Source organism: Balaenoptera musculus, chromosome 2 (genome assembly GCF_009873245.2).
Source record: "Balaenoptera musculus isolate JJ_BM4_2016_0621 chromosome 2, mBalMus1.pri.v3, whole genome shotgun sequence".
NCBI lineage: Eukaryota > Metazoa > Chordata > Mammalia > Artiodactyla > Balaenopteridae > Balaenoptera > Balaenoptera musculus.
Window position 1 is genome coordinate 77,046,897 of NC_045786.1, and position 14,301 is coordinate 77,061,197.

The window sequence follows — 14,301 nt, forward strand, 5'->3', positions numbered from 1 at the left end:
TTTACTTGAAAGGATGACTGACAAACCATGGTTTATACTACTATTAACTTAGTGGTTTAAAAACACCTACTTTTATTATCTCACAGATTTTGTGGGTCAGGAGTCAGGTCATATCTTCATAGTCCCTCAAGGCTTCATTCAAGGTGTGGGCTCTGTGCTTGCAGTCTCATCTGAAGCTCAACTGAGGAAGTATCTGCTTCCAAGTTCTCATGGTTATTGGTACCATTCGGTTCCTTAAGGGTTGTCAGATTGAGAGTCTCAGAATTTTAGTGGCTTTTGGCTGGCTCCTTGCCAGGTGGGTCTTTCCAACATGGCTTCTTACTTCCCCAAAGCACACAAGGAAGAGAGAATCCTTAGCAGGATGGCATTACAGCCTTATGTAATGTAATCACATACAAAAAATCATGTACATTCTGTCACTTTTGCTATATTCTGTCAGAAACAAGTCACATGTCTTGCCCACACTCCAAGAGAGGGAATCACGTAGGACATGAATACCAGGGCGTGGGGATCATGGAAGCTACTTTAGAGTCTGTCTGCCACACACGAGTTCTTCAGTCTTTGCCATATGGTAGACAGTTCCTCAAAATTGAACAAAGTGCACCTGTCACTTCAAGGAAAACAACTGGTGGTATTTCTTGCCACGGATGAAATTTGAGCTATCAAGCAAAGTTAGAATTTTGAACAACTTGTATCTGCCATCATGATCTTGACAGCTTCCCAGTACGTAAAGTCTTTTCTGGTGGGTGGCGGTATTAATAAATACGATTTTTTGATATTGCGTAATTTTTCAACATTTGGAAGATCTGCGTAATTCAAAGAAACCAATATTTTCTAAATAACTAATGTATGATGTAATAAAATCATGCATGGATAAGATTCATTCAAAGTGCAAGATAAGACTAATAGATTTTAATGTAACAAAGTTCAAAAAACTCAGTGTTAAGGAGTCAGATTCCACATTGCAACAAACCTTTAAGAAAATACCAACTGTTGAGTTTTGGTATTGTATCGAAGAAATATAACCCCATTTATTCTAATTTGCTATTAAAATATTCCCTTTTTTCAACTATTAATCTTTATGAAGCCAGATTATATTCTTCAGCCGAAACAACATATTTTAACAGAATGAAAGCCAAAGCAGGTATGAGAGTATAGCAGTTTTTGATTAATCTAGACATTAAAGAGATTTGCAGAAATGTAAAACAGTGCCACTATTTTCACTGATTTTTTGTGTTTGCTAGATAGCCATTTTTTACAAAATGTTATTTATGTTAATCTGTAATGGATTTATTATTGTTTAAAATGAAATTAATAAATAAATATTTTAAAAATTTCTCTGTTTTAATCTCTAATATGGTAAATATCAGTAGATATAACCTACCTAAATAAAAATTCTTTTGGGTCCTCAGTAATTTTTCAATGTGTAAAGGGGTTCTGAAACCAAGGAGTTAGAGTACTAAAACAAAAAGTTACCGAAAATGTGAAGATTCTTTGCTACTGGAATTGAATTAACTCAGTGGTTTTTTTCATGCTTCATAAGCTATTTGGCATTGGCCTTACAGAAATAGTAAATTTCCCCTAAAATGTTTGTTCTTTTTACAATAAGTGAAACAACTACCAAAGCACCTATAAATTTTCTTGCAAATATTCAAGTTCAAAACCAGAATTGAATCCAGATATTTTTGGTATGACTAATCCATTTTTCCTTCACTTTATATCGTATTACTATAAGGTAATCTACATATTTGTTACCACTAAAAATTGATATTTGAGGTGTAGCTTTCATAGAAGACTTACTAAATTTAATTTTATTTACATGAAAAGAAAAATCTATGGCTAAATAAACTCTGCCCCCACTTATATTTTGAAGAGGTCATATATCATAAAAAATAAGAGTATCTTTGGGCAAATACCGCCCCCCCCAAATCTTTTCTGTAGTTTTAGCATTCTGAAATAATAATATTGATATGAGCCCTGGACTAGTAGTTTAAATAACTTAAGATTGAAGCAAGAGACTTGAATGCTGATCCTGCCCTGTTCTTAACTAAAGCATTGGCAAAACCTCTCTGAGCCTCATTTTCTTCATTTCTAAAATGAGAGACAATTTTACCCAGACTGCTGACTCTCAATCTTGGATCCTAAGATGGTAAGCTACCCAAAATGTAAAGATTCTTTGTTATTAGTGGAATCAAATTAACTTGGTAGGTTTCTCATGCGTATTGTAAGCTGTTTGGCATTTGGGAGGATAGAAAACCGGAAAAAGAAACTTTATTATTTAATTCAGTTTGATAGATAAAAATCTTTCCAACATTGGACCCAGGGAGAAAAAAAAATAAAGTGAGGGGTGGTATCTTTGGCGTTGTAAAAGTTAGAAACTAGAGCTTTTTCTAACTCAAAATGTTTTACTTCTATGGGCATAGTTTTAAAATCAAAACACCTCAATTGATAGTTCCAGATCTTGGGGAATTTTTAAAAGGCGAAATTTTGTCAATTGGTCTGGGTGGATGGGTCTTGGAAATAATACACTTTAAAAAGCTCTCCAGGTGATTCTAATGTGCACAGATAAGAATGACATATTCTGGAATGAATTGAGGATGCTATGTAAGGGAATTATTTACTGTGAATTTTGGAAGCCACTGCTTTTAATAAATTATAGTTTTTCATTTTATGTCATGTTTTGTGTGTATGTGTATATTTACTTTTTCATGTAACATCTCTATACTTCAGTGTCTCTTTCAAATCTGTTTGAGGTAGTGGGGATATATTGCTATCGTTTAAAAAGTCAGTGTGATATAGCTTAAGGGCATAGGCTTTGTAATTAGACCCAACTTCTAATTACAGCTCCATCAGTAATAAGGGGCTGTATTGGGAACCTTGCATAACCACACCTAACCTTAGTTTACCTACTTATAAAATGGGGTATAAGGTCTTTATTAGTACTGTTGTGACAACTACTTGATTTAATACATGCAGTGAACCGTGAAGTGCAAGTATATTTAAAATATGACTGTGGCTGTTTTTTAGGTGTGAAGGGTGAATAACTTCAAGTTCAGAAGTGACTTGCCCAAGGTTTTGTAGCTAAATAAATGTGCGGATTTTCTGGATCCCAGTCTAGCACCCATTCTACCCTTACTATTGTGTTTGATATTTTTCTGAACAGTTTTAGGAGACATTAAAATTCCATGTTGGATAATTATTTTAACCAGTTATTTTTTGTTTTTTAAATTTTTAAAATTTATTTTTGGCTGCATTGGGTCTTCACTGCTGCACGCGGGCTTTCTCTAGTTGTGGCGAGCGGGGGCTACTCTTCGTTGTGGTGCGCAGGCTTCTCCTTGTGGTGGCTTCTCTGGTTGTGGAGCACGGGCTCTAGGCACACGGGCTTCAGTAGTTGCAGCACGTGGGCTCAGTAGTTGTGGCTCGTGGGCTCTAGAGCGCAGGCTCAGTACTTGTGGCACATGGGCTTAGTTGCTTCGCAACATGTGGGATCTTCCCAGACCAGGGATCGAACCCATGTCCCCTGCATTGGCAGGTGGATTCTCATCCACTGTGCCACTAGGGAAGTCTACCAGTTATTGTTGAATAATGTGTGCCTGCTCTCTGAAATTGTGGTGCTTACATTAGCCAGAGTTATTTCCTAGGAAAGTGTTTAACAGTATTAACTTTGTACTTCTGTTAAAGAACTGTTTTAGAAAATGTAGGTGAATATTATCCATTTTTAAGTGTAAATATTTGAAGAAAATATTTATCTTGAAGCAAGATTGTGCTTGGTTACAATTAAGTTATATGGCATCACAGATTTTTTTTTTTTTTAAATGTTGCACATTAAGGCTCAAATGCAAATATCTGCCTGTTAGGCCTCAAATTCTGTGAGTGGCTTGGGTTACTTCGATACCCGTTTCCATAACAACTTCTATTTTTTTAAACAGCAACAATCATTTATTTAGTCACAAATCTGCAATGTGTGCAGGGTGTGGTGAGGAAGGCTTATGTCTTTTCTAAATTAAGAAAAAAATTTTTATTGAGGTGTAGTTGACATACAGCATATTTGTTTCAGATGTACAGCATGATTCAATATTTGTATATATTGTGAAATGATCACCACAGTAAGTCTAGTTAAAGTGCATCACCATACGTCGTTACAGAATTTTTTACTTGTGATGAGAAATTTTAAGATCTCTCTTAGTAACTTTCACATATGCAGTACAGTATTATTAACTTTAGTCACCATGCTGAACTTCACATCCCTATGATTTATTTATTTTATAACTGGAAGCTTATACACTTTGACTCCCTTCACCCATATTTTGTTTCTATAACTTCCTATAGACAAACTCATGTCAATAGAAAAGTTAGTAGTAAACCAAAATTCTTAAAACTTATTTGTCCCTTAATTTATAAGCACAAAATAAGCAAAACCTTCCTGTTTGTATTTTGAAATAATCTGTATTTTGAAATAATATGTATTTTGTTGGGAAAGTTTAGAGAGAAGTGTACATACTGTATTTTGATTTTTTTCCCCCTTCAAACAGTATAGATTATATCAGTCAGAACCATACTATATACACAGATGCGTATTTCTCTTTTTTCACTGAACATTCTACTAGGAATGTGTCACTGGATATTTCTCAAAAACATATTAGTGGTTGCATGGTAATCTTTTAATTTATTTAACCATTTTTCCATTGTTGGACATAAAGATTTTAATTTTTTGCTGTTAAAAATAATTCTCCAATAAACATTTTCACTTCCTTACTATAAATTTTTAAAGTGGAATAGTTGGATGAAAGGATGTGAACTAATATAAAGCCTGTGATAGCTACTGCCAAAATTTTCATGTGGAAAAGTTATACCTAAATATAGCTTCTATTTTGCCAATAGTATATGTTATCATTATTTTTTAATTGATAAATTTTAATTTTATTTCAAGCTAATTTTAGACTCATAGGAAATATAATACAATATCCCTAATGCTTACATTTTACTTATCAAAACTAAATTGCAGACCTTATTTGAATTTTACCAGTTTTCCCATTAATGTCATTTTTCGTTCCCAGTATCCTATTTAGGATCACACCTTAACAGTTTGTTATTTCTTTTTAGTCTCCTCATATTTTTCTACAGTTACTTACTCTTTGTCTATTACGACCTTGATACTTTCAAGAGAAGTGGCAATTATTTTGTATTATGTAATTGCCATTGTCTTTATTTGCATTTCTTTGACTAGTAAGTTGGGAAAAAAGTTTTTTGTATGTATTGGTCATTTGATTTTTGCTTTTGAAGTGCCTCAGTTTATGCCCTTTGCCCATTTTTCTTTTAAAGTGACTTTTTCCCTTTTGATCTTTACGTCTTGTTAAATCTTAGAGCTTTTGCTTGTTATATATTATGACTCATAGAATGGTCCAAAATCACTCTAATGAGAGCTCACTCTGTACAATGATGGTCTTTTATAAATAGAATTGGGATCTATTTTTTTGTGTGTATCAGTATATTTAATATATAATAGTTTTGGAGTACATATATATCCCTAAATTATACTGACCACATTTTATGATTACTTATATTAATATATGTGTGTGCTAACATATAAATTTATACTACCTTATATTTGACTATATTATGATTCATTTCATACTTTTCACTCTTAATATCTTCTTGTTAACTGGGACCACACTTTCTCCTGATGGAAGGGCTGAAACTTTCCTTGAGCTCCAAGCCCTTCAGGAGTGGAGCAGGTGTCCCAGATCATTCCTATAGACAGCTTCCATTCTAAACCCTGTGTGCCTAGCTTTCTTGTTTGTTCACCCTGCTGACCTGGCAGTTTTGTATTTGCCCTAAGAGGTGGGAGATTGCCTGGCCCAGCATGGCTTTCTGTAGGGTGCTGGGAAGAGGGGGGACCCATTCATTTTCTTTCATACACTTGGCTTATAAATTTTGCCAGTAAAGACGATCCCAAAACTCATATCATGTGATATGTTCATCCTTAACCCTGATGCACCGTACTGCAGATTAATTCCCAGTATGTTTGCCCTGATATTTTTATCTGTGGGGTTTATAGAGGTATAGAAGCTTTTAAAATTGTACGTATGTCAGAATATTTACATATTTTTTTCCTTGCTTTTACCCAAAGATTTTGGTAAGTTCTATTATTTGCTCTTTGATAGGAATCCTGCATTTTTATTGACTCTCTGAAGTGTATCAATCTTACTGATTTAAAATGGGTTTGTATGTTTCTTTTACCTTGAAAAAAATCAGGCTAGAATTTTCCCCCCATTTTAATTGACTAGTCAGGAACAAACCAGCTCTAAGTAATAGCTTGCTTTCAGTTTTAGTAGATGATAATTTTGGCATAATGGTAATAATTGCCTTTGTGTTTTATAACATTAGTAATGGAGTCATCAAAGGTTATCCTTATAATATTGGCATACAGTTAAATTTACCTTTATAAAAGCTTATGAAACAAAATAATTATAATTATGTTGAATATATGTAATGTTCTTCCTTTGAAATATTTTAACAGGGTTATGTAACGAAGTCATCACGAGTTGTTTCTAATAATTCTTCAGAGTTACTGTTTGACTTGACCCAGGATACAGGATTACCACTTTACCAAGGAGGACCAACACTTTCTATAGCAGGTTGGTTTTAGCACTTTTTCAAAAAATTAGAAAAAGAAACTTGATGAATATGCATATGGAATTGACTTTCTGTTTTGAAGTCCATGCCTTCAAGTTAAGTTTTTCACATATTTTAAGGTGTAGTGGCGCTAATAGTTCTCGAATGCCTTTTTTGGTGGTTTTAAATGAAATCTTATTTACTAATAGAATATTTTATTTCTTCCTGTTAATTAAGTAGGCTAACCAACTTTGACCTTGTTCGCACTTGGCATTAAACATGGGCTGAAAAAATCTTTATTTTTATTTTTTTTATTTTAATTTTATTGGAGCAGAGTTGATTTACAATGTTGTGTTAGTTTCAGGTGTACAACAAAGTGATGTTATACATATACATATATTCATTCTTTTTTAGATTCTTTTCTCATATAGGTTATCACAGAATACTGAGTAGAGTTCCCTGTGCTATACAGTAGGTCCTTGTTGGTTTTCTATCTGATATATAATAGTGTGTGTATGTTCATCCCAAGATCCTGATTTATCCCTCCCCCACCACGTTTCCCTTTTGGTAACCATAAGTTGGTTCTCGATATCTGTAAGTCTGTTTCTGTTTTGTAAATAAGTTCATTTGTATCATTTTTAAAAATTAGATTCCACATATGAATGATATCATATGATATTTGTTTTTGTCTGACTTACTTCACTTAGTATGATAATCTCTAGGTCCATCCATGTTGCTGCAAATGGCATTATTTCATTCTTTTTATGGCTGAGTAATATTCCATCGGATATATGTACCACATCTTCTTTATCCATTCCTCTGTTGATGGGTTGATGGACATTTAGGTTGCTTTCATGTCTTGGCTATTGTAAATAGTGCTGCAATGAACATTGGGGTGCATGTATCTTTTCAAAGTATGGTTTTCTCCGGATATATGCCTAGGAGTGGGATTGCTGGATCATATGGTAACTCTATTTTTATTTTTTTAAGGAACCTCCATACTGTTCTCCGTAATGGTTATACCAATTTACATTCCTATCAACAGTGTAGGAGGCTTCCCTTTTCTCCACACCCTCTCAAGCATTCATTGTTTGTAAACTTTTTGATGATGGCCATTCTGACCGGTGTGGGTGATACATCATTGTAGTTTTGATTTGCATTTCTCTGATAATTAGTGATGTTGAGGATCTTTTCATGTGCTTTTTAGCCATCTGTATGTCTTCTTTGGAGAAATGTCTATTTAGATCTTCTGCCCATTTTTTGATTGGGTTGTTTGGTTTTTTTTGACATAGAATTGCGTGAGTTGTTTGTATATTTTGGCGATTAATCCCTTGTTGGTTGTTTCGTTTGCAAATATTTTCTCCCATTCTGTGGGTTGTCTTTTCATTTTGTTTATGGTTTCCTTTGCTGTGCAGAAGGTTTTAAATTTAATTAGGTCCCATTGTTTTGGTTTTTATTTTCATTACTCTAGGAGGTGGATCAAAAAAGATATTGCTGTGATTTATGTCAAAGAGTGTTCTTCCTGTTTTCCTCTAAGAGTTTTATAGTGTCTGGCCTTACATTTAGGTCTTTGATCCATTTTGAGTTTATTTTTGTGTATGATGTTAGAGAATGTTCTAATTTCATTCTTTTACATGTAGCTGTCCAGTTTTCCCAGCACCACTTATTGAAGAGTCTGTCTTTACTCCATTGTATATTCTTGCCTCCTTTGTCATAGATTAATTGACAGTAGGTGCGTGAGTTTATTTTTGGGCTTTCTATCCTGTTCCATTGGTCTATATTTCTGTTTTTGAGAAAAATCTTAAAATAATATATATAAGTTAGAGAAGTCCTCTGATACCCTAAATACTCTGTTAAAAGAAATATTTATTAGGTTCTATGGCCACTAGTATGGAAAAGTGTATGGTTATAGTTAAATTCTCAATTAGGTTAGTGTGTTTATATTCAATAAACGATTTAGGTATAAAATATTATTACAGAGTGCTGTTATAAAGTGGCTGCACTAAATTCGTCTATAGTCATTACTCAGTAAATGCCTATTGAAGGAGTAATGAAATTTCCCTATTGAAGAAGAGTTACTTTTATTATATACTATTAACAAAGTTCTTCATTAACCTAAAATAAATTAGTGTGTTATGAAAGAATTTTATCTAATTGAAAATTCCTTGTACAGGCAATTATGCTTTGTATACTAGCAATTTTGATATATTTCAAATACTTGACTAAATAGAGATTTGGGGGAATTTTTAGATTATTCACTAATAAATCAGTGTGGAAAATTTACCAAATGCTTCCTGATTTTTTTTATAGTATTATCAGTACCTAAAATGTTTTTCCATTTAGATAATATTTAGTTGATATTCATTTCTTTGGGTATCACCTACAGATTTGTAAAAAACTAGTTAGTAAAATAGGTAAGAACCAAAAGAAACAAGGAGAAAAAATAATTGTCTTAAGTCTGGTTTTACAAAACACATGAACTTTATAGAAAAAGTCTGAGTTATTGAAACTTCTTGGGACTAAGGACAGTGACTCCTGCTCTCCTTCTAAGTTTTTTTCTGCAGAGAGACTTTAGCCTGTAGATTTGAACTGCTATTCTTAAGATTTTTGTAGTCTTTAGCATGTCTTTACACTTCAGTTTTCTCATACTATTAAAATGGAGATTTTATTTTTCTTATTTAATGCAGTCATTCTCCAGACCTTCAATCAGCCATTTGTAGATATAATTTTAATTCTTGCTCTATTTTAGTTAGGGCTTCTGAAGCCCAAATAAGATAAATAAAATGTGAAATGCATTATAAGCTTTAAAGGACTCTACAACAAATATTTGTTATGAATGGTAACAGGTGCAATATGTTCAGTTGCATTAACTGATCAAGGTCAAGTGATCATGGATGTTTGGAGAGAACTGGGTTTGAGTTTGATCTTGAATGAGAATAGGATTTTTACTGGCCGAGATAGAGGTGTTGAGTGTGGGCAACAATACAAGCCGAAGACAATAGAGATAAATTAAAGGGTCAGAATTTAAAACTCTTAAATTCAGAGTAATTTTATTTCTTATGTTAAAAAAAATACTTATAATAAAAGTCTGATGTACTGTCTAGCCTGTTATATAATCAGAATATTAATGCAAAATACCAGCACTCATTAGCTTTTCAGGTAACCTCAGCATCTCACAAGAATGCTACTGTGATTACACAAAATGTTTCCCGAGTTCCCATAGTATAGCCGTCAGTAATCACATGCTTTGAAGATAGAAAAAGAAAAAATCATTTTTATGTTCAGTAATCACATGCTTTGAAGATAGAAAAAGAAAAAATCATTTTTATGTTATCTCAAAGGATGAAACAGAGGGGCCAACTATTGTAATACTCTTATTTTCCGGGCATATTTCTCCTTATTAAAAAGCTGACAGGTAAATCTACTACAATAATTTTTTCCCCTCTGAAGTAAGTTAAGATAGAAAATATTTTATTAGTAATGATAATAGCTGTTTTTTTAATTATTGAATACTTTCTATGTGCTAGATGTTGTGTTGGTTGCTTTTAAAAGTAAGTTAAGATATGAAATTTTTTTAGTAATGATAATAGCTTTCATTTATTATTGAATGCCTTCTTTGTACCAAATATTGTGTTCGGTGCTTTAAATACAGTATCTTATTTGATCTTAAAAGCGCTTTGTAAAATAAGGTATTAAAACTCTTACTTTATAAAAGAACAAACTGAAGCTCTGAGAAGTTAATTACATAAGCCAAGAATACATAGCTATTATCAGTGACAGAGCCTGGATTTGAACTTACCCTGTCTGGTTTAAAAGCCTGGAATATTTCTAGTGTATTTACTGCTTCTACTTTTAGTGTACAGTTGGGAGCATTAAAATATGATGTGCAGTTTTAAAATCCTTGTTACCCAGCCTAGTTATAGCCTAAATATCCCTATTTCCCTTGCTAATGCTCTGAATAAGGCTAAAATCCTTTAGCAAAAAGGTTATAGTTTTCAAACTAAGACTTCATTTAGGAGTAAAATCCCTGTAAAAACAAAATTTTATGCAAAAGTCTAATAAATAAAATATAAAAGCAGAGTTTCTCTGTCAAACACACCCAGTGTATTCCCTATGAGGAGCCCATTAAGCTCTGGGGAAGATAATTTGAAAACCATAGTATAATACTAACTCCTTCTATTATGAACCCTTTCACATGAATGAATGAGGTTTTATCATTCAAGATTAGTAGTTTCCACTTTGTATGTAGGAATAAATGGATAATATAACCTAAAGCCATGAGTAGACCACCTCTTTGTTAGGTGGACAAAACTAACTTTTCATTGGACATTTTAAGTCGTTAAATAAACAGCTTCTAAAGTGTCTCTCTAAATTTTTGGATTTTTTTTTTTTTTTTAAACAAACTCACTCACTTAAGCATCTAAAGTTAATTCATTTGTGGGAACCCTGGCATATTCTTTGTGCTTTAACCTTTTTTTTTTTGCTTGCTCTGCCTTCTTTCATAATAGCTGTTTATATATTTCCTTATTTGAAGTTATATTTAGTATTGTCTTACATAGAAAGGTATTTTATGACTAATTTGAATATATATAGTATGTAATAGATATTTATACAGTTTCTTTATATCCCTTAACTTTTGATCACATCAATTTTTGTCATTATTTATTGTTATTTGTATGATGTGATAATTCAATTATATTACATTTAATTTCACTCCAAAGTATTTTTACTTAGTTGTAAGCAATGTTCTAAAGTCTTTAAAAATATTTTCTCACTATTTAAATCATTATAGGTATGAATGAAAGTTCATTTTTATCAAAACGTCCTTCTACTTCTGAAGTAAACAGTGTTAATCCAAAGAAGTCTAAACCCAGTGAAGGTGTTTCTGGAACAAATTCCTCAGCTGTATTTTCTTCAGTTAAATCTCTTTCAGTGACATCTCCCCAGGCTGTGCCGTCAAAAGGTAAATATGAAATGTGGCATATAAAAAAGAAATTATAGTATTTATATATGAATTATAGAAATTGTAGTACAGACTATCAGTAGTGGTTATTGAAGGTTAAAAAGTGATGAATTTTGAATCATATATATTTTGAATTTATTTTAGGTACAAATATCTCATCAAATCAATCTAAAAATGGAACACCTTTTCCAAGAGCTTGTCCAAAGTGCAATATTCATTTCAATCTTTTGGATCCTTTGAAAAATCACATGAAGGTAAAACTTTTTCAAAATTTAATTTTAAAAAGGTTTGCAAATCCCTAAAAATATTGATTGATTTGCAGTAAATAATGATTTGTTCAGATATTTAGATAAGAAATATTCTCATATTGGTATTTCCATATAAGTTAGGTAAAAGTTTATATTCATAATGATTGTCTTCATATAAGATTTTAAAATTTCTGAATCATCAAATTTAAAAAATTAAGTTCATATACATTATAATGTCTGCTTATTGTATTCTAATTTTAAATGAAAATAATGCATTATTCAGAATATCTTATTTACTAGCTTATGCATACTTGAAACTTCTTAAAAATAGGCATTTTATTATGTATTTAATATTTCATATAAGTTAACAGTTCCTTTAGTTATCTTTTTTGTTCATACTAACATGTGCATGTCATATTACACAATGAAAATCTTAGTTTTACTTTAATTTCAACACTCAGACATAAACTTCAAATGATGGAGGATTTTATATGAAATAATTGTTTTAACTTAGTCCATAATATAGTTTGTGTAATTGTTATAAATTAATTTGAGCTTTTTATTGGTATAAGAAGTTCCTGAAATTAGATTTTAAGAAATTTTCAAAGTACAAATGAAATAGGAGGTTTAGGTAACACTTCACTTAAAATACTTTGGTAGAATCTTACAGTACCCTGCTGTGTCTATGGAAAGATAGCCTGTATTCCTCTTCTGTGCCCGGTATAAATGCAAGGAAGGGGGAAAGAGACAAGAAAAAAGGCAATGTAGATCATATGGAGAAAAGAAGGAAGGAGAAGGATGCAATGGTAAAGAAATATCTAAGGAAAAGTTTCAGGGATTGCTCACTGTTTCAGGGATTGACAAATCTTTTTTGAAATTCAGTATTTTACAAAAAAAGTAGAAAAAAATAAAGGAACTTTTTTATTTCAAATATAGTCTCTTTATTTAAATACAAAACTCTATTTGGTCTGTCACTACTTCTAGCTCACAGTATGTACTCCCTGATAATTGCACTTTGTGGTTTGTTCTTATATGAGAATTAACCTGTACAAGTGCTTTCAGTTTTCCTATTTATGTAATATTTTGATGAGATACCTGATGTTTTTTCATGTTTTGCATTTTGGACATAGGGAAAAAAGAAAGGGCTAAATTCTTTAGTTATCTTTAGTTATTTGAATAGGTAATAGTCATATGATTCAAAATTGAAAAGTTTACAAAGGCATACAAGTAAAAACTCTTATCCCTGTCTCTTATTTATCTGGTTCCCAGTATGACTCTCAAAGAAAATAATTTTTATTAGTTTGTTTTCTATCCTCCCTGGTCTTCTTTCTGCATAAACAGGTGAACACAAGTGCTCTTACTTCTTTTCTGTTTTGTGTACAAGCTGTAGCACATTATATGTACTGTACCTGGTGAGACTGGCAATCATTTTCCAAAATGTAGTTTTACTTTCAAAACATATTATAGCATTGTTTGTGATTACTCATATTAGAAAGAATCACAACTTCATATAATATTCATATAATAAAACACTATGCAGCATTTTTAAAAAAGGTGGAATCTCTAGAATGATGATATGGGAAGATAGCTCTAAGATATATTATTGAACTAAGTTGAATGTAATATGAATAATTTATTATATTCCTTTATATCATAAAGAAATCTTAGAGAATAGTCACCAAATCTCGGACAGGGAAGTATAAAATTATGGAGACTTTATGTTCTAGATTATGCATTTTATACATAAATTATAATTTACAATAATAATTTCTATTTTGAAAAAAATAAGATTTTTAGATTATTTGTAAATGATTTTTTTGCTTTTATTATAGGTGAGTAGATGACTGTACCACAGAAATAATGTTTTCTTTCAATGAAGAATACCTAAAACATAATTCAAATATGCTACAATAATAAGAACAATATACTTACCTGAGACCATGTGAGACTACTAAGCTTTAAATACATTATTTCATTTAATCCTTAGAAAATTCTTTGAGATAGACATTTTTCTCATTGTTTTATAGCCAGTTAATTGGCATAACTGGTGTTCAAACTTTTAATGGTAAAAAGCTCAAGTTCTCCCAAATACTTATTGTTATTCCCCTTTTGACAAGTGTATGGGCTATTTAACTTGAAGATAGGTACGTTATTTCTTTTTTAGGGAATTTGATATTTATCAACCAGATCTAGCTTATTAATTACATTATTTAGATTTCTGTAACTTAACTTATTTTTTTGTTTACTTGCTCTGTCATGGATTGAGAAATACCACATCTCAATCTACATCTTTCACCACCAATATATTTTTTTGGTATATTGCAATTCTGTTTTAAGATTGTTGCTATTGTTTGTGATACAGATGAATCTCTTTTATAACTGTATTGTGAATGCGTCCTTTAGCATTTTTATAAAATGTCCTTTTTTGTCTTAAAGTTTAATGCCTTTTAGGCTCACAACCCTTGTTTTCTTCTG

The 14,301-nt window shown here is 31.6% G+C and overlaps 1 protein-coding gene across 2 annotated transcripts in view; it reads left to right on the forward strand.

The window, feature by feature from the left end:
- Positions 1-14,301, forward strand: part of ZNF280D (zinc finger protein 280D) — a 125,534-nt gene that overhangs the window by 28,085 nt on the left and 83,148 nt on the right. For both annotated transcript variants that reach the window (XM_036840313.1, XM_036840323.1), the window contains 3 exons: positions 6,521-6,638; positions 11,408-11,578; positions 11,723-11,832. In XM_036840313.1, coding sequence (XP_036696208.1) covers positions 6,521-6,638; positions 11,408-11,578; positions 11,723-11,832 — 399 coding nt within the window. The remainder of the gene's footprint in view (positions 1-6,520; positions 6,639-11,407; positions 11,579-11,722; positions 11,833-14,301) is intronic.